At 38.5% G+C, this 26,682-nt stretch overlaps 1 protein-coding gene across 23 annotated transcripts in view; it reads right to left on the bottom strand.

Moving 5' to 3' along the window:
- LOC139468530 (calcium/calmodulin-dependent protein kinase type II subunit delta-like) overlaps positions 1-26,228 on the bottom strand; it is a 135,895-nt gene extending 109,667 nt beyond the window's left edge. For 14 of the 23 annotated variants that reach the window (XM_071250542.1, XM_071250543.1, XM_071250545.1 and 11 more), the window contains exons 1-3: positions 26,080-26,228; positions 25,690-25,784; positions 9,243-9,302 (exon numbers count right to left, since the gene is read on the bottom strand). In XM_071250542.1, coding sequence (XP_071106643.1) covers positions 9,243-9,302; positions 25,690-25,784; positions 26,080-26,228 — 304 coding nt within the window. The remainder of the gene's footprint in view (positions 1-9,242; positions 9,303-25,689; positions 25,785-26,079) is intronic. The other 9 variants (XM_071250551.1, XM_071250563.1, XM_071250564.1 and 6 more) reach the window with 1 other exon arrangement.
- Between the last annotated feature and the right edge of the window lie 454 nt (positions 26,229-26,682).

The raw sequence follows: 26,682 nt of genomic DNA, 5'->3' as shown, positions 1-26,682 counted from the left end.
TAAGTAATCAACACTATTCAGAAGATCAAAAGCTAACAGGGGTGCTGAAACAGATTTCACAAGCTGTGGCCATTCACAGTACTTGAGCCAAGTGTGACGATGTGGCAAGTCGTCACTGTCCACAATCTTGACCTACCACTACAGGTGATGGCAAATTTTCCAATTTGGCTCCATTCTGCCAGGTATATGAAGAACCCCAAAACAGTCACTGTGATACAACTACAGTAAAAGACTAGTTATATTTGATCACATTCTGCTGTTATTTATCGTCTGAAAATCTGAAAATAACCAACTCCACAAAACAAAGACTTAACAGTCTCATTTTCATTGGTCTCATGGATGACATTTAGTGAGTCATTCAACAACCAAATATAGATTTAATCAAGAAGGATGCTTCATGACAACTGACCCACCTAAATCGAAGTGAAAATAGAACTCTACGTAATGCTATTCAGCTATAGCAGCCAGCCAACCTTGCATATATGTAACACTTTTCAGGATTGCTTTATACATCGAAATCAGTTTACCATTCTACAAATGTGAGTGATCTTTTACAAAAGGTTCTAGATGTTGAATTTGATATGGTTCATGGCAACTTTCAGACATAGCAACTCTGTACTACTGAGTGTTAGAAGTCAATCTCAGAGATTATGTTCTGATGCCAAGACTGTCTCTGATGAAATATGCAGTTCAAAATTCAGCCAAAAAATGTCTTTGTTCTTGTAATTAAAACATTAAATATGATTTCAAAATGGTTCATGATCAGAATAAGCGTTTGCCTTACTGCCTAACCTAATTAATCCTAATACAAAGATTGCATAATATACCTTAAGTGGGTGAGTGAGTATGGTTTTATGCCTCTTTTAGCAATATTCCAGCATTATCACAGCAGGGGGACACCAGAAATGGGCTTCACACATTGTGCCCATGTCGGAATAGAAACCAGAGTCTTCGGTGTGACGAGCGACCGCTTTAACCACTAGGTTAACCCACCGCCCCTATACCTAAAGTGATAGTTCTCCTTCTACTTAACGTCAGGTTCTGCTAGGGAGGTATTAGATGATAAGTGTGCTAAATGTTCATACTGAGTTTAAACTGTACATCAGCATTTCACAGAGCGGGGCTAATTAGTTCATACACTAACACCTCCATGCACCTGGTGCATGGAGTGAAAATTCTCCTCATAATAATGTCTGCGGTCTTGTTATAAAGATATCGGCTGTAATCTTAAATGGTTCATGAAGAGCTAATAAGAAAACACAGAGGTGGATTCATTTAACACCAACAGGGGTTCAGAATATGCTGTGTCTCAAGACAAACATGGAAACTTCACCAAGCTTTTTTGAACTGCGATTGCATCACAAGTCTGCTTGACTACGTTGTAATGACACTAGTGCATTGAACATGTTGAATGGATGCTGATGAAGAACATCATCAACTCTACATTACAGCCGTCACATTTGCAAGGCCCTCAGTCTTACATCCACTCAGCTACAATAAAATTGATGTAAAGAATAGGGCTGGAGCGGCAATAAAACCTATGTCATGCATGGACCAGAGGGGCAATAAAACCTATGTCATGCATGGACCTGAGGGGCAATAAAACCTATGTCATGCATGGACCATAGGGACAATAAAACCTATGTCATGCATGGACCAGAGGGGCAATAAAACCTATGTCATGCATGGACCAGAGGGGCAATAAAACCTATGTCATGCATGGACCAGAGGGGCAATAAAACCTATGTCATGCATGGACCAGAGGGGCAATAAAACCTATGTCATGCATAGACCAGAGGGGCAATAAAACCTATGTCATGCATGGACCAGAGGGGCAATAAAACCTATGTAATGCATGAAAAGCTGCATTAAGGCTATGTAATGCACAGGGTTTGGAATAGTTTACCATGTTTACATACTTCTCATTTCCCTATTGCAGGCAGAACTCTGTTCATCTCTAATACCTTATTTTGTTTGAAGATCAGTAGTACTCCATAAAAGCTTATCCTGACAAAATATAGTTTGGTGATTAAACAGACACATGGTCAGCTGAGACACTGCGCAGGACCAACGTGTGTTTGCTACTTCATGAATGTTACAAGCTGTGGGTATCACATTCCCACCTAAAACAGTTCAAGATCCAGCATGAAACCAGTGACTAGTTAAGAATTATTACCCCCAAAACAACCAAATACAATTCAGCAATGATGACGAAGGATATCTGCTAATCAAACTTGATTATTAACCTGCCTCTATTCACCTTACTTCCATAGTCTGGCCTGCCAAGGACAAACGGAACAATGGTGCCATTGTTAACCTGACTGTAACTTCCTTCCTCATCCACAAGCTTCAGGTTCAAAATTGTATACCATGGTTATCATCATAATGGCATGGTTAGTATGTTCCTACTGCCTCTACACCACACTCATATCAAATACATTGTGACAGTGCCAATCATATGCAGGAGACACACACATGGCAAACACATGGAAAATGAAGAGCATATAAGACACTTAATGCACAGCATGATCCACAAAATACATGAGGGTATTCAGAAATGGAAAAGGGTATTATCAAGCTCGGTTAAGGGAAGGGCGCAAACGTTCCAAATTACAACTGCTTATAATCTAGCCTTGATGTTATGACATTCACTGAGTTTGATGATGGATCAAAATTATTATTCTAGTTGGCACACATTAATTCCAAAAGTCTAACTTCCAGTTACTTCTAAACATCTGCATGCAATGTGAAATACTGGCAAAAACATTTCCACCCTTAAGTTGTGACCAATAAAGGATGCCATGGTAGGTGGAAAATATACACAGATTAGAAGAGGACACCACCAGTTGTGGACCTGAGTTTAGGTGGCATAATCCCAGTTCTATTCTGAGAGAACGCTTGGCCTCTGCTTTGCAGATATTGATTAGTTTTAACTGTAGCCTGCTTGTGGGTTGCCTAAAGACGTATCGGCACGGCCACTGCGTCTCTGTGGGGCCAGTGCTGAAATGTCGCCCTGTGGCAACCTAGAAGGATGCTAACTAACAAAACAACAACTCTCCGCTCATTAAAGAGGCACCAACATGTTAAGCGATGAGGTTCTGATATTGTTTCATCAGTGTCTGAGCTTCTATCCAGAGACCTGGAACTCATACATTAGACAATGCTATGGCTGATAGAGGAATATATAGGAACCTAAACATAACTGCTTGGAAGGCTTAAAAGAGAGGTCAAATTGATCTTCATCAGGCAAATGATGAGAGTTGCCTTGTCATTAATATTCTCAGAAAAATCAGACCATGGGGAGGGATCTGGGGAAAGACAGCAGAAATCTCCTTACATGGATCACAAATGGGGTTATGGCATGAAACTACTTCATAACAACAATGTTTTTTGGGAGCATATTCATGTTTGAAGCCAGTATTTTGGGGACAAAATACGTAACAAGCTAAGCACCTGATGTCTCAAGAAAGTGGAGTTTGCCTTGGAAGACTTGCTGTGACTTGCTAAGTGAACATGCATAGATTTTCCTTCATAGTCGCCTCCCATTGTAGAGTTACATTCCAAGAGGACATTTATTGTAGAATTACATATCAATTATATATCAGTTCAGTTGAAATAGCAACCATGGTCACCATGGTTACCTAAACCACAAAAGTAACAATTTCATAATTTTGGAAGTTTTGTGTCGGTCATTCATCGTTCATGTCAATGCAAATATCATTCACCCTCAGGGCCGGAGGCTGCAATTCAGAGGGCATTATTGTAAAGACATTTGGCATCATATTGGATCTCACATATAAAAACAGCCACGATCCTACACACCAGCACCTCCAGCACAAAAATTAACACACAAGGGACAACAACAACAAATTCCACTGCACAGATTATAGTTCCCATGGCAACAGCAAAATCCATATTATTAGATCTAGTAATTACAAAAATTTACCGATTGAGCTGCCATATTTAAGGCACCTGAACTGTGTGGGAAAAGCCAGGGATACACGGCATCCTAAGGTACATGGGTGAAGGGAGTGTGGCTGGCACATTCAGCCAATCAGATTACAGGAAATCAATAAATGAGCGGACACTCTCACAGTTCTACAGACACTGGCAAATTAGAGAGAAAGAAAACCATCAAGTTGCAGTTTTTACATTTAACAGTGGGCAAACAACTATTCTTATTGTCTATCACATAAGCATAATACTATATTACCTGTCTGTGATATGTTAATTAACATAGAGGTGGCCTCATTAGCTCCTGTATCTGCATCAGAGCTACAGATAAGCTGCATTTGCGTAAATACTCCCCAAAAATATACAAAACCCAATTACTTTCAATTATCTTGCGTACAGAAACGCATGCATTAAATGAAAAACTCAATTTTGTAAAAACAGCACACGTAAATACCCAATGAAGCTTTTTCAGCATGCGTACAACAGATTTCTGAAACACAACTATGAGCTAATTTACTTTCTGAGTCAAGCCTATATATTTAGAACAGTTATATGCATCTAAAAAATTTCATTTTTTTTTAGATCTTAAAATGTTCACTCATTTTAGAAAAACAAAACAATAGAGTGATGAAAGGATGAGTGAAAAAATACTAGTTGCACAATGAAAAATGTAATAACCCAATTAAAAGAGAAACCCAAGAGTATAAACTCAATTGCTCAAAAAGTTACCTAAAGCTCTGCTGTATCCTTCATGAACTCATGTAATAACAGCATACATGAACATACTAAATACATATCAAGCATGACGTCAACAGTGAAGCGGGATGACAGAAACAATACACTGGTGCACATGAAGGGATGGATATTTGCACCACTGCACATACTCTTTTTATGAGCTCAGTTATTTCTCAACCCATGGGTAATATATATTGTTTAAATCCAATAAAATTACCTGTCAGGAATTCTTAATAGCACAAAGTAGAATTTGTAGAACATGTCACCATAACCTCTGCATACCAAGACTACAGGGCGGTCAGGTAGCCTAGTGATAAAAAGCATTTGCTCACCACGCCGAAGACCCTGGTTTGAATCCTGACATGGGTACAATGTGTGGGGCCCATTTCTGGTGTCCACCGCCGTGATATTTCTGGAATATTTCTTAAAGCGGCATTAAACCACATTCACTCACTCATCAAGACTACCCACTGTGTACTCAACATGACTAGCAACCCGGGTGTGTATAGTCAATTGCAGTATTTCCCCAAAGACATCAAATACACGTACATTTAAAAAAATTACAATAAATATATTTTTCAGCTGACATTTCTGATACCTCTCAACTAATGATCAATAGAAGCCTGTTTCTGCCATCAGCAAATACAACAATCCATCACATCATGTTACAAGACTATCCACTCCTTCCTACAAGCCTTACTGAACACACAATGTCTGAAAGAAGATCTCTTTGAAGGATACAATGTTTGGTGGTTATTTCCATCCAGACTATTACTTTAGGTTTTGAGGAATTTGACTGGGGAGTTCATTTCATATCAATAATGAATGAGATGTGAAATCGGGGAGATGTAGAGCAGGCCTCCATGGTTGCTATGACGATGCTTCAACAGAGTACACTGGGGAATCTGTATTATGCAGGCACTATCTATCAAAAGTAAGGTACTGACGGTGAGGTACTTCAATCTTGCAGCATTCGTGGAGCGATCCTGTAGATCACTTAACATCAATTTAAACACCAAATTTGTCAATCATCTCTCCTGACATGTCTGGCAACAATTAATGGCATGGCAACACTATGAAATAGAATACTGGCATACAACTGTGGAAGCTACAGATCAAACAGTAGTAACTGACGTGGCATCAGTGATAAGGCTTGCATGTACCAATGACTCACTGACTTCCAACAAATCATAGTGGTAGACCTGGGACCTTGACCCTTGAGGTGGACATATACCCTTATCAGCAGACATCCTGGATAATATCACATTCTCAGTCCTCACCATAAGATGTAGCTGTCAATCTTTATCAATAGACAAAATAACAAGTAAACATATAAATTCTTATCACTTTACAATATCAAATCTCAGACCTGTTTCAGAAAAGAAATATTGGTTCCAGGAAATGATGAAAAACTATTAATTGTTCACTGGCCATACTGGGAGTTGTGACAAAAATGAGTGTGGGTACAGAGGAAATAATGTCTTGAAGTGCTCACTGAAGAAGCATTCGTTTGAAAACAAAATCAAATTTCTGTTAAAATTTCAGGACTTCATAACCATGATAGTGTATTCAGCTTCCTGCACCCATTTAATTAAACACAAGCATGAAATACTCATATCCCTTGTCAAAACTGCCATTTTTAGTCTAAGTCAAAGTGTTTGATATGGAAACTCGAAAAAATATATTTAAAAAAAATCTCAAACAATCAAAAGGCACCAGTTTACCACTAGACCTATCTATGAGCCAAGTTTGGTAAGGATATCTCTCATTGTTTTGGAGTTCTGTTCCAGAAACGATATGTGACTGACGGATCGACCGACAGCACCCATTCCTTGATCACCCTTCCACCTTGTGGTGGGGGAAAACAACAGGACAAGATGCAGTCCCCACTGTTCGCAGCCACTGGCCTCCACATCAGTTCTGTCACTGAAAGATGGGAGACACCATGCCCATCCCTTTCCACTGTGCACTCTGCAATTCAGCATGCCTCATGGAAAAATGACCTATGATATCTTGTGCTGGCTCATGTGCCCTGTTCTGACATCTGTCTGTGGCAGATAATCATTGCCGACAGTCATAGACCAAGTGATCACAATGCGTCTGCTGTCGCTTCATTATTCCTCATCCTGCCATGAATCTTACACAATATCATCATCTTGCAACATTCCTCTTACATTACTCCTCAGCTTACATAATTAGGCATCTTACATTATTTCTTGCATATCACTACATTTCTTTAATTTCAGGTAGATATCTACCTGAATTGACTGCAATCATACTTGGAAAATCAATTAAAACTTGGTGTTGCAACTTCCCAGCACATTTATATCACCTGGATGTTTCAATGGGAAAACCAAGATTAAAAAGACATGATTCATGTTCTTTGCGATATTGTCAAGTATAAAACATATCTATCTTACATTGTTGTCATGTACTGACTCTGTTAAGGTTTACAAGAACTAAACTGAAGAACTGTTTTCCTCTTACCAGATGCAATATACAACTGTATGTTTTTCCTAATTTTAACACGGCAATATGAGGAGTGTAAGGAGTTTTTCACATTGCTTTAAGCTATATTCCACCAACATACTAGAGAAGTATACTGAGATGAACACAGTGTACCTGTTGGAAATGACATCAATGTGTTCAGTGAGTGTGCCAACACAACAAACACTACAAAAACAACATAATATTTATTTTTCTGATAAAAAAATAACCAACTTGTTGTTTCTTTCAGTGTTTTACAGGTCAGACGATATTAGGAAAAGAAAAGAGGCAAATCCAAGACTACGAAATGTCAATCCCTAAATGTGCAGTGAGATTGAACATGTTCATGACGGGAGAGGTAGGCCATGGGATTCCGTTAACACTGGCATCTGTTCACCTACATGGGTGTACTCTCTGAGGAGCATATTGAGCGTCAGTGCCAAATATTACAGGAAGCAAGGCACTGAATAACACAACAAGTCGTGTATGACAACACTCCATCTCCACTGTCTCTCCAACAAAGCCATGGAAATGACAAGGCAGGGATCAAGCATGCTCTCTCATCTTCTCACAAGGCAAGACTTTGCAATGTGATTATTCCAATTTCATCCATAACCTGGGGCAAGTTTTCACTGGGGATGATAATGTCGTCAATCAAAGTTTTCTTAATCTGAGGCTCCGTGAGAGATGAAAACACTAAGTGTGTTCAATGTATCAATAATTGATCCCTGAACCTATCACTGCCTACATCCCAGGGTGCACTGCAGCATTGATAGCGCCAATTACAGGATATTGATGCACTCACCGCCTGAATGCATGTTCCATGGTTAGGGACCTTATGAGGCATCTATGCATAGATTGAAACTCATCTTGTGACAGATTATCGTTCAAGAATCGTATCGCGATGTGGGTATAAAATATTTGTTGTAATCAGGCTCTAGTTTTGGAACTAAGTTGGTAAAGGAAACGATTAAAATCTCAAATATTGTGAAGTATTTTACATGAATCTTCACTATGGCTGGCATCATCACCTCATTCATCCCGAGTTGAATTTCACATGGAGGCTGTTACATCTGGACCAGACAATCCGGTGCTTGATGTTGTGAGCAAGGACCCATCCTGTCAGGGTACTAGGACATGCTATCTACCAAGTCACCCGATCCTTTTGGTCGCCACTTAGATTCGTTTGTTGTTTAACGCCGCACTCAACAATATTCTAGGCTGTTAGTTGCTTCTTACGACAAGCATAGTTGCCTTTAACGGCAAGCATGGGTTGCTGAAGAAATATTCTACCCCGAATCTTCACAGGTCGCACCTCTTAGATCCAGGATAGGTTGTTGGGTACCTATTCTAACACACTGGGTCATCAGCCAAACTAAGGACAGCCCAAAGAGAGGCAGGCAGTTGACCTTTGCTGCTCTTGTAAGCCTAAGTTTGGTGTAGACCAAGGACAACAACACAGAAGGTGATACTGGGATAGCTTGCACTTCCAGCAGATTCTGGCGTGGATTCTGGCATGGATAAGGGGGAGAATAATGGCCCCTTCAAAAAGTCCCCCAATCCCCCTCAACATGATACCTTGATATCATAAATATTTCACGCATGAATATAGTGACATTGTAAGCACGACACACATATAGTGACAATGTAAACACATGACACATGACATTGTATTAAATGTATGGTGATATAGTAAACAATTAACACTTAACCTTTTTCATAGAACACATAATAGAGGCGCCAAGAAGACAAAAGCATCTCATACCCTTTCAAATATGTGCACAAAATGACCAAGACCTCTTTATATAATTTTGTTATGCTTCTGCAAAATTTTGTTTGGTCAGGGGATAGTTATAACTGTTATAACGCACCAAATGGGTACATTTTGAACCTGATTATAAGGTATCATAAGTGAAATTCTTCATGAAATTTTGTGAGCTGCATCCAGGTTAGCAGTACATTGAGGAGCCTTATGTTGAGGAATCACTGTATGACATTCCTAAAACAACATGAACAGGCTACCAACATGTCATCATGTAAGGTAACAGTAAATAAGGGAGACTTACCTATATTGGGATGCTTTAACAACCTACAAATCCTGGCTTCTCTTTCCAATTTCTGGTGATCTGGAAATACAAAATATGGTGGTTATCCCAGGTTATATAATGGAGTGCTTAAAACTGGATTATATACAGGACATGCATCACAGTTGTCAAGAAACATTCAACCAACTATGGCAGCTTGCCTGGCAAAAAGGGGTAATCTGGATCAATATACAGTACAGTATCCCACGGATCAGTCTCTTGCGGATCAAAATAGTCCATTAAAGACCAGTCTAGTCTCTCAAGGATCAGTATAGTGTCTCATGGATCAGAATAGTCACTCAAGGATCAGTATAGTGTCTCATGGATCAGTATAGTCACTCAAGGATCAGTATAGTGTCTCATGGATCAGTAGTCACTCAAGGAACAGTATAGTGTCTCATGGATCAGTAGTGTCTCATGGATCAGTAGTCACTCATGGATCAGTAGTCACTCAAGGATCAGAATAGTGTCTCATGGATCAGTAGTCACTCAAGAATCAGTATAGACACTCAAGGATCAGTATAGTGTCTCATGGATCAGTAGTCACTCAAGGATCAGTATAGTGTCTCATGGATCAGTATAGTGTCTCACTCATGGATCAGTATAGTCACTCAAGGATCAGTATAGTGTCTCATGGATCAGTAGTCACTCAAGGATCAGTATAGTGTCTCATGGATCAGTAGTCACTCAAGGATCAGTATAGTGTCTCATGGATCAGTAGTCACTCATGGATCAGTAGTCACTCAAGGATCAGTATAGTGTCTCATGGATCAGTAGTCACTCATGGATCAGTATAGTGTCTCATGGATCAGTAGTCACTCAAGGATCAGTATAGTGTCTCATGGATCAGTAGTCAAGGATCAGTATAGTCCCTCATGGATCAGTATAGTGTCTCATGGATCAGTAGTCACTCAAGGATCAGTATAGTCACTCAAGGATCAGTATAGTCCCTCATGGATCAGTATAGAATCTCATGGATCAGTATAGTCTCTCAAGGATCAGTGTCACTTAAATTAATTACGCTTTGCTGTAAAAAAAGGTCATAGGAACATGTGCACATTATCTTGAGGTACCCAAAGTTTGATGACATCATGGTGAAAGCATGACAAATTACATGGCCTTGCTGACTTAGCAAATAAGCTTTAGGTACTGAGGCACTGAGTTTGTTCAAAGATAGATATTGTGTGGACAAGTGAGGGTTGGTTCGTCAGACACAAAGAATTGTTTTACATGCACTTAGCACATGTAGACATAAATATTAGGTTGCATTTTTCAATACTAGGTTGCACTTGTGCATGTTTTGTAAAGCCAAATCAAGCCCTGCACTAGTAACCATGCCACCATAGATTAAATACCAAACTCATATTGATGTTACATAATGTTACAACATAGCACTGCAAAAGACATATAATTACCGTATCATACTCTTAAAGGCAATTTACACAACTACTGCACAAGATTTCTCCTCAATATTAATCTTCCTTAAACAAAGACCGGAAATGTCCATTTACGGCAACAGTCTGAACCACATTGAGCCATGGATATTCATAAACAAATCATGATTAAATATTCCAATTTCCTATTTCTACTGACCATTATTATGTATAATATATGATATCAATCAGGATAAAAGACATGGTTGAGAGCACATGTTTGGCTTACACTGTGTAATAATGTTTTTACTATACCTAGCGTTCACACCTGGAGCAATTTCCAATAATAGTTGCTGAACTGTGGAACTTGTGATAGATAAACAGCACTAAACATTAAACTTGTCTTATCAGTCAGCACTTAGGTGATTGAGTTAACATTATCACAGCTTTGAGACCTACATAAACTGACATCATCATTTCATTAGACATTGACTCCAAATTCTTGGCGTGTTGTCCATAATACTATTTTTTGTGAAAGTTGTGTTGCTTGGAGTTTGACTCGAGAGGATAAAAGTGAAACTTTTGGCGACGGCGACACGCAAACGAGTGTCCCTGGGCAGACATCTTCAGTGAATATGATCCTACAAAGAATGCAATGGGAATATCTCTGTATGGGATAACTGAAGTCCAGCATGCAATTCTAGCCTTCAAAACCTAACCACCCAGGACCCAAGTCACACTGAGACATTGCTTCCTTGAGACTTTGATTATATATATTCGCAAAACATATAAACGAATCTGTTACCTTAAGCATAAGACAGGAACCATTCAAGATACACAACTCTCCAGAGGGCTTCATATTACCATTCACAATGCCCAGACCAGAATTCCTCGGTAAATTAGTTTGGTTTCATATTAAAAATCCTACCGTAATGTAGTGAATAATCCATCAAACCACATGCATTGTCCCTACTAATTTTCTACATGACATTGTCAGTGTGCCAAGTGCATAGTTACCTACCATTCAGTGTTTAATCTGTTTCTTTGGATAACCAAGATGGGTTATTCTCTGGCATTAATGTTTATAACTTGTTGTCAATGATACATCAACAAATCATGTGGTAGGAGTGTTCCGGTATGATGTTGCTGTTGCCACATGCATACCTCCCCTCTAGATGCCCCACTATTTGCATTCTCCAGTAAGTGTTCTTGCTCTGAATACACCAATACATGTTGTTCAGCACATGCCAGCTAACCTACAGAGAGGCAGGATTGAGGGAGTGTTTGTTTGTTGTTCAACGCCGCACTCAGCAATATTCCAGCTTATGACAGGAGGTCTGTAAGTAATCGAGTCTGGACTAGACAATACAGTGATTGACAACATGAGCATCAAACTTACGACAAGCAGTCGCCTAAAGGCAGAAATGGTGAATACTGACGCCTTAGATCATTGAGCTCCCAAACCAGCCACAGTTCCCCTTCCTCTCCTCCAAGAGGCAGGCAGCTTACTTATGATTCAATAAAGACTCCCCATGACCACTACCACTACCTGTAGCAGTACCGTCCTCACAGTAAATCCCTGCTAATGTGGATCTCAATCCTCCAAACTCCTGTCTTTGAACAACAGCTTAACATCAACACCATACAAGTTGACCAATTTATTTGTCCACAAAGTCATAGAGGCTCAACATTCAATATATGTAAAAATATATCGACAAATATCGATAAAAGAAATACAGGACTTTGAAAATCACTGGGATCCCATGCACATGATGATGGATCCTAACATTCAGAGGTGAGGTGAAATGGGACTTAATGTCGTGTCCAGGATTATTGCACGTATATAGTGATGTGCATGCACTTGTGCGTGTTGGTGGTTGCTTGTTCTAGTCCAGACTAATGCCAGTTTTATAGTGCTAGCCCACAGAGATAACATGTTGCAGTTTAACATGAAAACCCAAATTAGACACTGACTCAGAGCTGACCAGTCCTTTTCTTAGACCCTTAATGCTGAGCACCAGACAGGGCAACAACAAGTACCACCTGAAACCCTGAACCTTCCGCACTCCGGGTGGTCGCTCTACCACTAGACCATAGAGGCGGTCCCAGCATTCAGAACTAAAGGACTAGATCAGATGAGAAACAAATGGCATTAGCTGTCACAAGTCTGTTTTGTCATTAAACGTTCGAACATTTGGTTTAAAAAAGAAATGGAAAATGGTTAGAGTATAAGGGATGTACATCATTCAGGCCAGGTCAGCAACCTTCTGTCCACATCTAGTCCTAATCTTAGTATAGATAAGAATTATCACAAACTTGACTACAAAATATATGTTTCTTTGGATAATTTGGTTAATCACCAATGGCAATCAGGCTACCAAATCCTCCATTCCTTCAAACTCCACCCATCAGACAGGAAGATGTTTTATGGCCATACTGTTCTAATTTCATATAGGTCAGTTGCTATCATTCGTATCTGTGGTCCAGTGATAATATACTACCACACGTATCACCAAGTATTTCCCCCACCCATGATATAAACATTGTATCCTTGTTTACACAGTTGAAATAGCTGTCAAGTAACTACCGTCACACTACCTTGTAAGTCAAAGGTGAGCTGCTTTTATAGGACACTTCTCAAAGATCTCTATCCTACTACAAAACTACAATGTACTACAGTGTTCCCTTTGTGGCAAAAACCCAGGTTATACCTGAAGTTCACTCTCACCACAAGGTACCTGTTATCTTAGTCTCACAATATAGACCTAGTCACCGGGGCAGTGCAAACACACCATAAAATTATCAACAGACAAATCTGAAAATGAGTATGTTTACTGTTACTTCTACAAACATGACATTCTGGTATCATCTAGGTCACTTATCATGCTTATGATGCTATCAAGGTTCAAACAGAGAGGGAAAAGAAAAATCTACATATCACTGGCTTAAGGCAGCAAAAAGCCATGCAATAAACATTATAATCCTCAGGTGACCAAAATGCCTCATTACCAGATCAGCCGATTGGGTAAGACAGTCAGTATCATTCATAACACTGTCATGCATATAGTTTATCAATAAATTAACCAATAATGGTTATCCCAGGAGATATACTCAGTAGTACAGTTTTGCATGGTTTTAGTAAAGACATTTTTCAAACCATGGTTGTTTCTTAATGATTATTTTTTTATTTATCCTTTATAGTCATTGTAAATTCTCGGAATGCGATATATGATGACATATTATTACACTCCTTAGATGCCGCGAACAATGGCAATGTGATAAGGCCAACCTTTTTATCGCATTTGCTATTTTATCCCGGATCTCAATTTTATGAAAAAGCTTGAAGAAAAAAAGGGGGAAAAAAGAATGTGTCAGTTTTCTCATGTATAACTGTCAAAATATTGTAGTAACTCTATGGGCAATTGATGCACTGCAAGGTTCATTTTCGACCTGTCAAAACTGTGTAAATGTTCTGACGAGATGAATCTTTGGTCACTGTGGGGTCCTAATGAGACAGATGCCTTCCACTTAGCTTACAGATCATCCCTTGCCTGGTAATGAATACTAATTATTCTGCCAACCCATTAATAATGAACCTCTCTCGTTAATGTGGACTAAACATACACCACCAACACTGATAACTCAAATCCTCTGCATCGTCAAGCATGATGAAAAGAATTAATGGCATAACAATAATAATAATGTGTTAAAGATATCTTGCAGGTCAGTCCCCCCCATGAAGACAGGCAGGGAGTTGAATGGCCTGTGCCAAGAGCAGGTGTCTATTAGCCACCTGATGCCTTCAACAGGGCTTTTCAGTAAACATCACAGCCAACTCGAAGCACCTGCTACTGCATCACCTAACCCGAGCCCCAGGCAACGTGTGAGTTGTGCTGATATGTCCACATGCTCCTACAGTTCAACCACTGACGGAATGTCTCATTGAAGACAATGTTAGTGAGTGGTTTGGGAACTGTTGCAGCAACTATGGGCCAATAACATTATTGGGATTCATTAATGAGGGTGGACAAATTGTACCAAATCAAATCACAGCAGTAGGAAGTAAACAGTTTACAGGCAGTGGAGCCACGATCCACATGCTGCCTTCTTTTGGTTCCTTAGATGTACAAGTTGCAAAAAGCAAACAAAAAACTATTTGTCCTGAATCCAAGCTGAAGATAATGCATGATACTGATTTATATCTTGAATAAATGCAACAAAACCACTTCCCTATTCATATCAAATTTCTGCTAAAAGCAAAGACGATTGCCTAGATCTTGCATGCCACTAGAGTCTCCCATTCTACTTCTACAACCATAGGAATGCACAGTGTTGCATTCATTATGACCACTGAAGGCCCAGATCTTGCATGACACAATTGTGTCCTTTATATTTCAGTGTTGTTCAACAACACACTTGTGTTTCAGTAATAGTAGTGAAGCTGGACCTTGTCTGGCCCACATGTGAACCAGGAACACTTGTATTGAAGTTATTGTTTAGGTATGGGGAACTCTCCACAAGGGAAATGACCCTGCACAGGCTGCTAATTCTCCCAACATGCTTTGCTCATTACCATTCTAGCCTATGTTGGCATCGCTGTGCTCACAGCTTGCACACACTGCATAATGCCACTGAATTCAAACAGAATGTGTAACGTCAATTAGCAATGGTAAATATTGTGATGTTAAACAGTCCATAGTCCTCACAGAGTGAAATATTTAAAATTCCTCAATGCATGAAATCAATTCTGTCACTGTAATTTTAATCATATCAAGTTGCGATAAACAAAAATTCTTTACTGAACAAGGAAGAAGTGTGAAATTACAAAATGTTTTAATCAGATTTAGAGACAGTAAATATGTTCAAGCCTTAAATAAAATATATCATCATCACCTCTAACATGAACAATATTTAACCCCCTGGCATGACGAGCGAAAGCTTTAACCACTAGGCTACCCGACCGCCCCTACCAGTCCCGGACACGCAAAAGAAAATATGCTTTGTAAAACATGTCAACAGCTGCAGCACCTTTTTCTCATAAAATTAACAACTGATCTTTTTTTTTAAGCTATTCCTGTTCAGTTCTGCATAAGTATTAATAAATGCATTTCATTTAAATCAATTTGTTGAACATTTTTCAACTGCTGTCTCATTCCAACCCAAATCGCTGACACACATAATCAATACTTTACATGGTCCTGAATCAAAAGATTTTAGCCAGTAAATTGTTTACGAAGAACAAATGAATAATAATGGCTTTGTAGAAAGACGTCACTGCACAGGCACATTATAGCCCAGGAGCAAGGTGAAGGTCAAAGCAACTGACTAGCGCCACAGTAGTGTCTACCTTCAACCATAAAACATTAAGTATCTATTGATTCCTGGAAACAGCAACACACCTTGGCTGCCGACACAAACCATTACTATCATTGACATACTTCTTATGATCTCATGCCAACATGATGGACGTATTCACAAAATATGGTGGTCAATAAATAAACGTTATCTTGTCCTTAAGGTATTTTTTGCGCATATATTAATTAGCTGATGGGCGTCTCTATCAATGCCGGATGATGGAACAAAGTCTTAAAGTTGTCATTGTTTGACACATCTGCTGCTTACTTAATAATGCTGGTGATGCCATCACTAGACTAAGATGTGACAACTTCTTCATTGTAGAGACGGATTCGCCATTCTTGCAGATTGATTACTCAAGGTGAAGGCTTGTAAGATATTAAAAGCAGACGATTGCCTAAAAGGTATTCTTGATCTGACTCACGATCCTCATTGAGTAAACATCCTAATTAAGCTTCAAGGCAGTGAAAACATTGCTGTACTAATTTTCTTTGGCCCATCATGGTCTTCCTATTTCCTGTGCCCTAATTAGGACAAGCCTGCAAACTTTGATTCAAATACCAGTAGAATATATGTTCAAACAATTATATATCAGTAGGTTGAAAGGTGCAAATTTCATACAGCAAAGGTTTTAAACCACCTCATTTCCCCACCACCCTATGGCTTTTATAAAACAGTTATTGGTCAGAATGGCTTATACGCTGTGGTTCTGCTACAAACATCCATTTCCTTATTCCTAAAAAGTTCACTGCTTCAAATTCATAACATATTTTCTTTGTCGTAATGTTCTCAAGGTAAAAATAGACAAAACAAAGCAAAGAAACCCAAACAATGTTACCAAAACATGAAACCATGGCACCAAATCAAGCACCTAAAGCCAAATGCCAGAAACAAAGACCATCCACAAGCCACAGAATAGCTTATGGAATTGAACAATTTGCTTGATAGCAAAAGCGCACAAGGCCAAATATAGCCCAGAAATTGAATTCTGTGGTTCCTCACGGATATAGTGTCCAGGGGATAGAGCTGTTCAAAATGGCTGTCTTTCAAAATTAAGCCAGTAATCCTCAGATGACGGCAAATTAGGTTATGTTGCTTTCTGGCTTTCCACATCCGGTGCCATATTTCTGGAGAGCTAGAGACCACCGCTGGTCATGACATTGCCAGAGAATGTGTCCTCCTTCTAGCTGATGGTTGAAAGGCGTGGAAGCATCTTCTGTCTGTGATCATACATCAAACGCACCATTTATTGAGGAGGAGAAACATCTCCACAAAAGAGCTCTCCCTCATGGTTGCATGTCACAACTAGTTTTGTTTTAACACTCACGAACCTCAGATGAAAAAAGGGTTTGCACCTATTTTGGATCGTTAAGTTAAGATATGATCAGATGAAGCATGTTATGTTACTAACACAAACCAAACACTCGAAAAAATCCTATATTCACTTAATATGGAAACATAATAAATGGATTGTGCCAGATTGACTGGATCATGGCAATACTTCTATAAAGAAGGCAAGGACGAAAATATCTCATTTTAACAATGTTCAGACCACTAACACGACTCATATGAAATATAGCACATTATATTGATATTCTAGTCTCAACACATTACACGCCTGATAAAGCCTTGTAGCCATGGTTACAAGATACTAACAACAGTGTCATCTCCTCAAAATAATTGTCTTAAATGCCATCTCAGTTTAAAACCATATCAGTCTTGATTACTTCTTGGAAAAGTGTGTGAAATCTAAACCAGGGATGCTTATTTCTTCTGAGGACATATGTACCTTTACTGCTTCTCCTTTACACTGTTGATCCGAACTTTGATGTGTCAACCTTATCGCTGTCTCGAAGTAAAAGCATTTTTTTATTCAACCTTATTGGTTGTGTTAAATCTTGGATAACTCGGAAGTATTTACGAAGGTCCCTTCAACTTCAACACAATGTTTGACTGGACTTCTATTGAAATTTCACTCATTTGAGTATTACATATTTTATATTCTATGTTGCAAAAGATGCTTTTAGGTAATCAGTGATCTGAAAGTAAAATATTAAAAAAATAGTTGTTCAGATTCTTGAAAGTATAACACAAGTAACCCATCAACTCAATTTATTCTAATATTTCAAGAACAAAAACAGAAAGAAATTAAACATGTATTCTGAAAATCATGCAAAAATAATTAAAAGAAACCTTTCCCATACCATTAACCATTTCACATTTATGTCAAAAAAGTACAAAATATGACTTAAATTTTTTTAATAAAAAATAGTACATATCATTTTTTTGGTTTTATCCAACTTGGAGCAATTGTCCATAATAATCATGCGCGAGGACAGCAGAAAAAACCCTAACACATAATACCTAATGTGGGTAAGTGACAGGTGTGATGATTGAACACCATAACCGCTAGGCTACCACACAGCTCTTACCATTAGGAAGCTCATGTTACCAGTGATCAATGCTTGACACTCCAGATCTAACTCCCTCCAGTGACAACCATAAACCCACCCACCGACTCCTCCAAGACTAAACACTGCTGTAGACAAGTCTGCCTACTTACAACGTAGATTCAAGGTTAATTACATATTGAATGATTTAATACAGCTTGAGCAGAGAAGGAAAGGTTGTGGTTTACACAACTGTAAACATCTGTCTCACCACAAGCTTATGCAGACCAGTTTCTGATAGGGTTTTTAAGCAAGTCTTGTTTAAAATTATACACATTTTTCAGAATGTTGAGTTCATTGAAATTACTTTTATCATCCATTCTTCTCATAAATTCCAAGAAAATGGAGACACAAAGAGTCTTGGTGAGACAGAAAATGCCAGTCTGTCTCCTAACTTTAGAAATGATGCAATTACTTTTGAGTTTAGATTAACAAGCATGGTGAGTGAGTGAGTGAGTGGATTTATGCTGCTATAAAATAACCTACATTTCAGCAACATGGCATCAGGGGACATGACAAATGGACACACACTGTACACCCATGTTGGAAATCAACCTATGTGTGGCATTGCAGGCAAATGTCTTACCATCAACTGCCCCACCCCTCCTCAGAGCCATGTGGGGGCAGCCCCGTGAACATCCACAATAGAATCCATGCTTGTCGTAAAAGGCGACTGCTCTTGTGTAAGAGGCGACTGAGGGGATCGGGTGGTCAGACTTGCTGACTTGGTTGATGCATGTCATCGTAGATCGATGCTCATGATATCAATCACTTGATTGTCTGTTGTCTGTTGTTGTCCAAGGTGACACAATTAGCTGCTGTGTCCCCTGGGCATGCCAGAAACCAATGATTGTGGGTTCAAATCGCCCGGTTGTGTTTCTACATTTGTCAGCACCATACTTGTGCTCAATGGTCTCATCACAGAGGCAAATGTCTGAGACCTGCATCACTTCAGGCTCTCCTCACACATTAAGCTGATACACTGGGATATAACGGGCAAACTGTTAAAAACGGTGTTACACCCAACTTACATCTAGGAATACTCTCCGGGGCATAACTGACCAAAAAACAATACAAAAACAGCTCAAATCTGTGTATCCAATTTGTCAAAAACTAGAATAAAAATCAAAACTTTACTTATTCTGACAACAAATAAAATCAGACTAATACCTTTAACATGTTAAATGACCTACAGCTTAAACAGTACAGACCCACAGGTTCTAGGTCTAACCTTGGTTCCTGGGAACGCCACCAGCTAACACAGTAGATGGATATTTACATCAAAAGGGGAAGCATTTCCAAATACCTTCACACGAGTATGGCTGTCAAACCTATCACATTAAAAAGCATGACAGAAATTGACAAAAAGCAACAAAATCAATACCTTGAAGGTAAAGAAGTTGTTTGGGTAGTTTTTAATCCAACAAGTAGCAGGAATTATCGATGAAATGTGTCAAACTGATGCTCAACAAGCCTTCAAAAAGTAGAAACAGCCTCCATGTATAACAAGAATAGTGGATTTGACAGCCACAGCCACTACATCAAAACAATGGAAGAACTAATGTAAAAAAAACAGTTTGTCAAAGTATCCACACATATTCCTAACGATATGTGTCGGTCATATTTTACATACAAATAACTGAAATTCACAGCAAAATATTAACAAATATCAGGGCTCGATTGAAGGAATTTGATTTAACTTGCACCAGGTGCATGTTTATATGAAAACCTAGTTGCACCAGATAAAATCAGACTGCAACTTGGTCCCATTTATGCATCAAAAGTTGATACATAGAAACAATGGATGCACAAACTAGTCTTCAAAATACCATCTCAGATCTCTGATGTCTGTTTCATGATTTTACATACATTTATCACTGTAAAACATAATAGGAACACAACTCAATCAAGAATGCATGACAAATTACACTTAACACAGGGATTAGTGATGTAGTATGATAAAGCTTAGAGGTATTGAATGTGTGAGTGAGTTGGGTTAAACGCCGCTTTTAACAGTATTCCAGTTATATCGCGGCATTTCAGCTTAATGTGGGAGGACAGCCCGAAGTGATGCAGGTATCAGACGTTTACCACTTCTGTGAAACCCACGAGCACGGGTATGGTGCTGACAAACCTAGAAACATAATCGGGGCGAACCGGAATTCTAACCCACAATCATAGGTTTCTGGCGTGCCCAAGGGACACAACTGCACAGCGAAACGTGGCGCCTTAGACGACTGGGCCACCCGTGGCCCCTATTGAATGTGTTCACTGACTGTTGTTGTGTGGGAAAGTAAGGGTTATTCAGACACAAATTTGAATTTTTGTAACATGCATGTGGACATAAATATTAGGTTGCATTTTTCAATGATAGGTTGCACTGGTGTATGTTTCATATCGTTAAATCAAGCCCTGAATATTATAACTGTGTTACTGATACTTATATGAGTACACCATGAAAAACACATCAGTTTTCCAATGGGTAAGCACAGTATATATTATTAACAAATATAATTTATCATGTTGACGTTTATATAGTCTTGAATTTAAAGAGAAATACTATACCCTTGACATTTGGAAAGCACAAGAGAACCATTTCACTAGCTAAAATTATCCATGCTAATAAAAAATACATACAAATAATTTATTTATTCAAGGCAGTTCATTGACTGTTGACCAGTATGTTCTAAGTCCCAGCACAATGCATCTTTGAACACTCATCACCTTAAAGATTAAGGTGTCATTGGTCCTATGCACAATGCAAGGTCACAAATCAGGTAACGTTTTACAACGTTGGTCACGGAGAGTCCTTATATGCAGTGGCAGTGTGGCTCCTGAGAGTTTCAAGGGCTTCTGGTCCTGCCCCACTCCAAGCATGTGCAACACTTGTGGTGTCTCCTTTGGCCTGTGACTTTGTTCAAAATGTGCCTCTGTTCACCCAGCAGGGAATGGGTACCCTGTAGGATGTGATGGCAGTGTGGTTTATCTTCTAGCACCTAACAGGCAGCTTGGGTTGTATACTCCCCAGGGGGTTGAGAATGATTGTTAAATGCACACTGATCCAGTGACCGGGATAATAATATTGCTTTGAGCATGCCCTCCCTCCGTGGTGTGGAAATATGCGCAACATAAATGGCCTATTATTTAATTATTTATTTAAGATTAATCATGTCAAATTGGTGACTCTTGCTCCACTGTACCCTTTTTTTAATTTGTCTGTAACCAAGCCCAAAGTAGAACAACAGCTTCCAAGGAGCCACCTTGATAAACAATTACCCCTAAAAAAACTTCTTAAAACATTTAAATGGCAGGGTATGATGCATTTAGTGTCTATGAAGAAAAATAATTCTGAAAAACATCTGGGGCCGCTGAGATTGTGCAATAGTTTCTTGGTACAAAGAAAGTAATTATTACCGGTACATCACCAGGTAGTTATGAAGCAAACACTGTGTCTTTTTAAAAATCAAATGTAACCAGAATCTTAATCTTTTTTTCTACTGACAAACACAACAATGTTTGCTAAAATAGACTCTTCTTGAGCTGGATTTTAATGACACAGTGTTAAAATATCCATCCAATCAAACTACCTCCATATCCAAGAGAAAATCTGTTTCAAGTTGAGAGGAGAGCTGGAGATGTAACATGATACGAAGTGTGTGATATGATATGTATTCAACTACACATTACCCAGTCTTTGTGGACACCGTGACTCCACCATGTCCACATATCACTCGGTTATAAGACAGGCAGATGATATTTCAACAGGAATGAAATTAATTTCAGGGGTTTCTTTTGGGCAAACTGCCAGATTTACTTCATTCTACAAGTGACATTCATGTGATACTTTCACAACAGTTAAGTCACTGTCTGTACACTGATACTGTCCATATCCACCATGACACATATCACTGTCATGTTACAGATCTCATCTACCAAAACATGCAGTTTCAATATATTCACACAAAATTAAGTATAATTGATAAAACCCATGTAATTGTGAATTTGACACTGGAGTCACAGCTCACAATAATTCAAAATAGAAATAGTCATATGTTACTCTTTTTGCAGACACCTGATGTCATCACAGATTATCAGATATTCATTTATATAATTTTCACCCCAATTTGTCCAGTTACATCCAAAGGAATATTTCGGTGAATAATCAAGACTGGTTATTCTCTGGCCTTTGTTTTATATATTCTCTGTAAATATCAAGAGTCTCCCAAGTTCATTTGTCATTGTGCACATGTTGTGTTGTATATCACCATGATCATTCAACAACAAATAGAAACATCCTTGCTAGAGGACCTTTTGCTACCATGTGTGTACCTTAGTATTAACATCTGCTGGACAGTATGACTTTTTGAATATCATTTAAAACACCAACACCTAGGAAACAACAACCGTTACCAGTTCAAGAGTCTGTGAACTTGCTTCGCATGACATCAATAAATTTCAGTGAATAACATGCCAGTATCTGAGTCTGTAATATTGAGATATTTAACACCAAACACACTTAACATACTGTCAATACATTTATCTATGTTTTAACAATAAGCAAGGGGAATAGCCAGCATGATTCATTTGATCAATGCCATAATATTTGGTAATATATAATGATAGAGACATAATAGGCACGATCTTGGCAATTAAATGTACTTTAAGTTCAGGGAAGACTATTATGGCAAATGTCAACACTGTGTGCAAGGAGAGGTAAATTACTGGAGTAGACAGGGGACATTGGGACTGAATATGTTATATTCTGGGCATGATTTTCTGTTCGAGACAGAATATATTTTTAGTCACCATGGTCACTGCTTCAGGACATAAACCATTTCCAACATTAAAAAGATGATTCACAACACATTTATTCCAGGACATTGATCATGTCATGTGAATAATATTTTCTTTTGTAAAACCTGAGGTAAACCTATTTCTTCCCAGTATCCTCTGAATTTTATATTTTTTACCTTAGTGTCTACTAACACCAGTTCAATTGCCACCCTTACTTTTCTTCAAGAAGATTATGAGAAAACTAATGACATTTGGACAACACAATAATACAAAAACTTTGGTATAATATAAAATCTATTTTGGACTGACATGATGGCCCTATGCTAAGGCTACATGACAGAATATGACCAACCCTTCCAAATGACAATGTCTCATTAAAAACAACATATGCTAACTTCAAACACTATCTTCAGTCCCTGTCTTTGTCATGTTTTAGTCGTGTAGTGTTTAGTCTTTATTCTAATTTGAACATAATTAGTTTTAATGTCTCTTATTCTATTCATTTCTATTACCATAAGCACCATGCCAGACTAAAACTGTTTACTCAACAATCAAGTGATATAATCAATATATGCCTGCCACATGCCTATAAACAGAAACACTGTTCAACATGTATACTTTATACATTTGTTACACTGACTGTCCCTTCAGCAAAGCAATATAATACATATTGTATCTTGCACAACATTGTTCGAAAATATTGAAACAAATAAACAACCTTGTATCTCTGAGATTTCATCAGATTGTCAGTGCTTGTGGAAAAGAACATTTCCAAGAACAACCACACAATCAAGCAGGGCTAGACAGCAGAAGTCTTATCCAACTAGTCTGCAGCTCATTTCGTAAATAAAATACGTAGTTTTTGAGAGAAGACAACCTGCCTATCAAGATTTTTACAGACTTCTGGCTGTGGCTGTCTTTGTCAAGCCAGCAATACACTTATCAACTACACCATCAAAGGTTTAGCTAAGCATGTAACAGGGCTTTCTACAACTCATTAAACACCTGTTATCTTGAGCCTGACAGGTGACAGACCATTATATTCAAGACATGATATGCATGCTTGCATGAAGCATCAGTTGACAGTTTATCATAATAATCATTACTAGTTTAGTAGTTGACTTCCATATATCAATACTTCATACATTCATGCATTTCATAAATTCTTCAGATCCTACATTAATAATACACGTTTGGTTCTGTATGTACAAACATATATTTTCAAACAGTCAATACATATTGCAATAAAGATATGTGAAATGAATATTGCTTCCAATATCAATTTGAACACATGTGACAAGATCATGTTTAAGCATTGTCTTGTTTCAGAACCCAATTTCAGGCAAAATGTATCTGAATGTTTAATATATACACACAAAGACATAACACCTTTCTGAATTTGGTCTTTGAAAATCAATCTGATCATAATGACTTTGTATATGTCTACTAAACTGATCTGAAATAGTCAATTTCAACACTACGAAGAACCAAGCTCTGGCAGTCCCTGGCATCACAAGTATTCTAATGATTGTATTTTAAGGTCAAAGAGGGAAATACACCAGACTATTGTCATTTGCTTTGAGAAACCTAAGCATCGAGACAGAAAATTGAAAACAGGGACATACAGTGTGAAGCAAACATTGTGAATAGCTAGACAAACACAATTATGGCTAGATACATTGGCGACATTAACATACGAATATATCATGGCAAGCAAGAGCATGGCGAATTTACGATCAATATCACGTGAATCCATGACAAGTTACTTCGATGCGAGGAGTGACCATGCCTCTACCAGCATTCATAGTGGCTCAATCCCCAGGCTGTGGTTCACACTTGTACACATTAATTTAATACCCATGTTCGCCAGCTCTGTCATAACTCAATCCTTAATCAATTTAATTCTGTAACACATATCAACCTTCTGCATGCCCTGTATGGCATCTGTTATGAAACTTCATTAATTACACAGGTCTGGGTTTGAGAAATGTATCACTTTCATTGCAACAAACACACTACATCCAACCATAACAGCAATAATCTATCAAGTTCAAAGCATTACGAATCAAAATATTATGAACTACACAGGCTTTGAAATATATTTTAATATTTAATGATTTTGACAGCTGATGGTCGTTATTGGCTGTCAAGACTATACTGAAATGACAATGTTATCAAATTGGGTGGATTGGGGTTCTACATATTTTTTAAACAACCCTAACAAGATGGAAACATGTTTCTGAATAAGAATTCCCTGGGAGTGGGGTTTTAAGAATGCGAGGTAGGTCTGTCTACCCACTCATCTGTACCGTACACACTAAATGCGTTCCCATGTACTTCCCTATTTCCCACGTCTTACTTCCCCTCTCCAACACCGTTAACAGTGCATCTGTGTGCACAGTTCATACCATTCTAGACGAAACATTCCTGACAGTTCTTCACATGGAAAATACATACCTCTTGCAGATAATTTCTTGGTATTAATTATTTTTGCAGCAAACTCTAGTCCTGTGGCTTTCTGCACGCATCTTCTCACGATAGAAAACGCACCCCTGCGAAGAAATAGAAATACTGTAGATATATCCTCACACTGAATATGCAAACAGGAGACACACACAAAATGCAGCAGATTTACACAAATAAATGCAGTGTACCCAGTGGCATAGCGATACTCGTGCCGAGATGCGTTGCTTCGGTTTTCCTGTCAAAGCAATATCGGGGCGAACTGGTGTAATCCGTGACTCGTCTTGTTTCCACTCCTCTCTCGGAATCTCGCTAAATCCAAGCGTGAAATTCATCAAAACTGGAATCTACTGAAGTTGAAACTCATGAAACGGCGTTACTTACTTTCCCAATTCTTCTTTCAATTCGTATATATCACTGAATTTGGCTGTGGATGTCAGCGACGCCATGTTGAATGCTAAATGACTCGATAAGCAGGTTCTCGGCTTTTCTCGCAGGTGCTCGGTATGTTGCGAGATCAGACACTGGGCCATAAGTTATGAGATTTAGGGACCTCGTATGTTGATTATTATCGGATAAATTGTGCCGCTACTCGAGTGTTATACGAGGACAAGGTGTTCTAATGAATCTATACTGCACTTCTCAACCGAACAGTTTATTCCCAGATACAGAAAGCCTTAAAAACAACTGTAATATCTGAACATGCACCCGAAAAACATCCCCGGAATACATAATGAACTGACACAGCTTGTCATTTTAAATATATTTATCTATTGTTAAAATACAAACTTGAAATGATGTGTTATTCAAAATAACTGTAATTGTGGAAAACAATATGATAACACAATGGTAATAATTTCCAATAATATGTGAATTAATTATGTTTGGTTCAATCCCGAATGGATGGTCAGACATGTACTTCTATATTGAAACATTAATAACGCGAGTTATACATCGATTCCCAGCAACTGAATCCATTAACTTGTT

This window comes from Haliotis cracherodii, unplaced genomic scaffold, assembly GCF_022045235.1.
Source record: "Haliotis cracherodii isolate W230 unplaced genomic scaffold, xgHalCrac1.p SCAF_2, whole genome shotgun sequence".
In the NCBI taxonomy this organism is placed as follows: domain Eukaryota; kingdom Metazoa; phylum Mollusca; class Gastropoda; order Lepetellida; family Haliotidae; genus Haliotis; species Haliotis cracherodii.
Note: the sequence above shows the minus strand (reverse complement) of the source record. Positions and strands in the feature narration are given on the sequence as shown.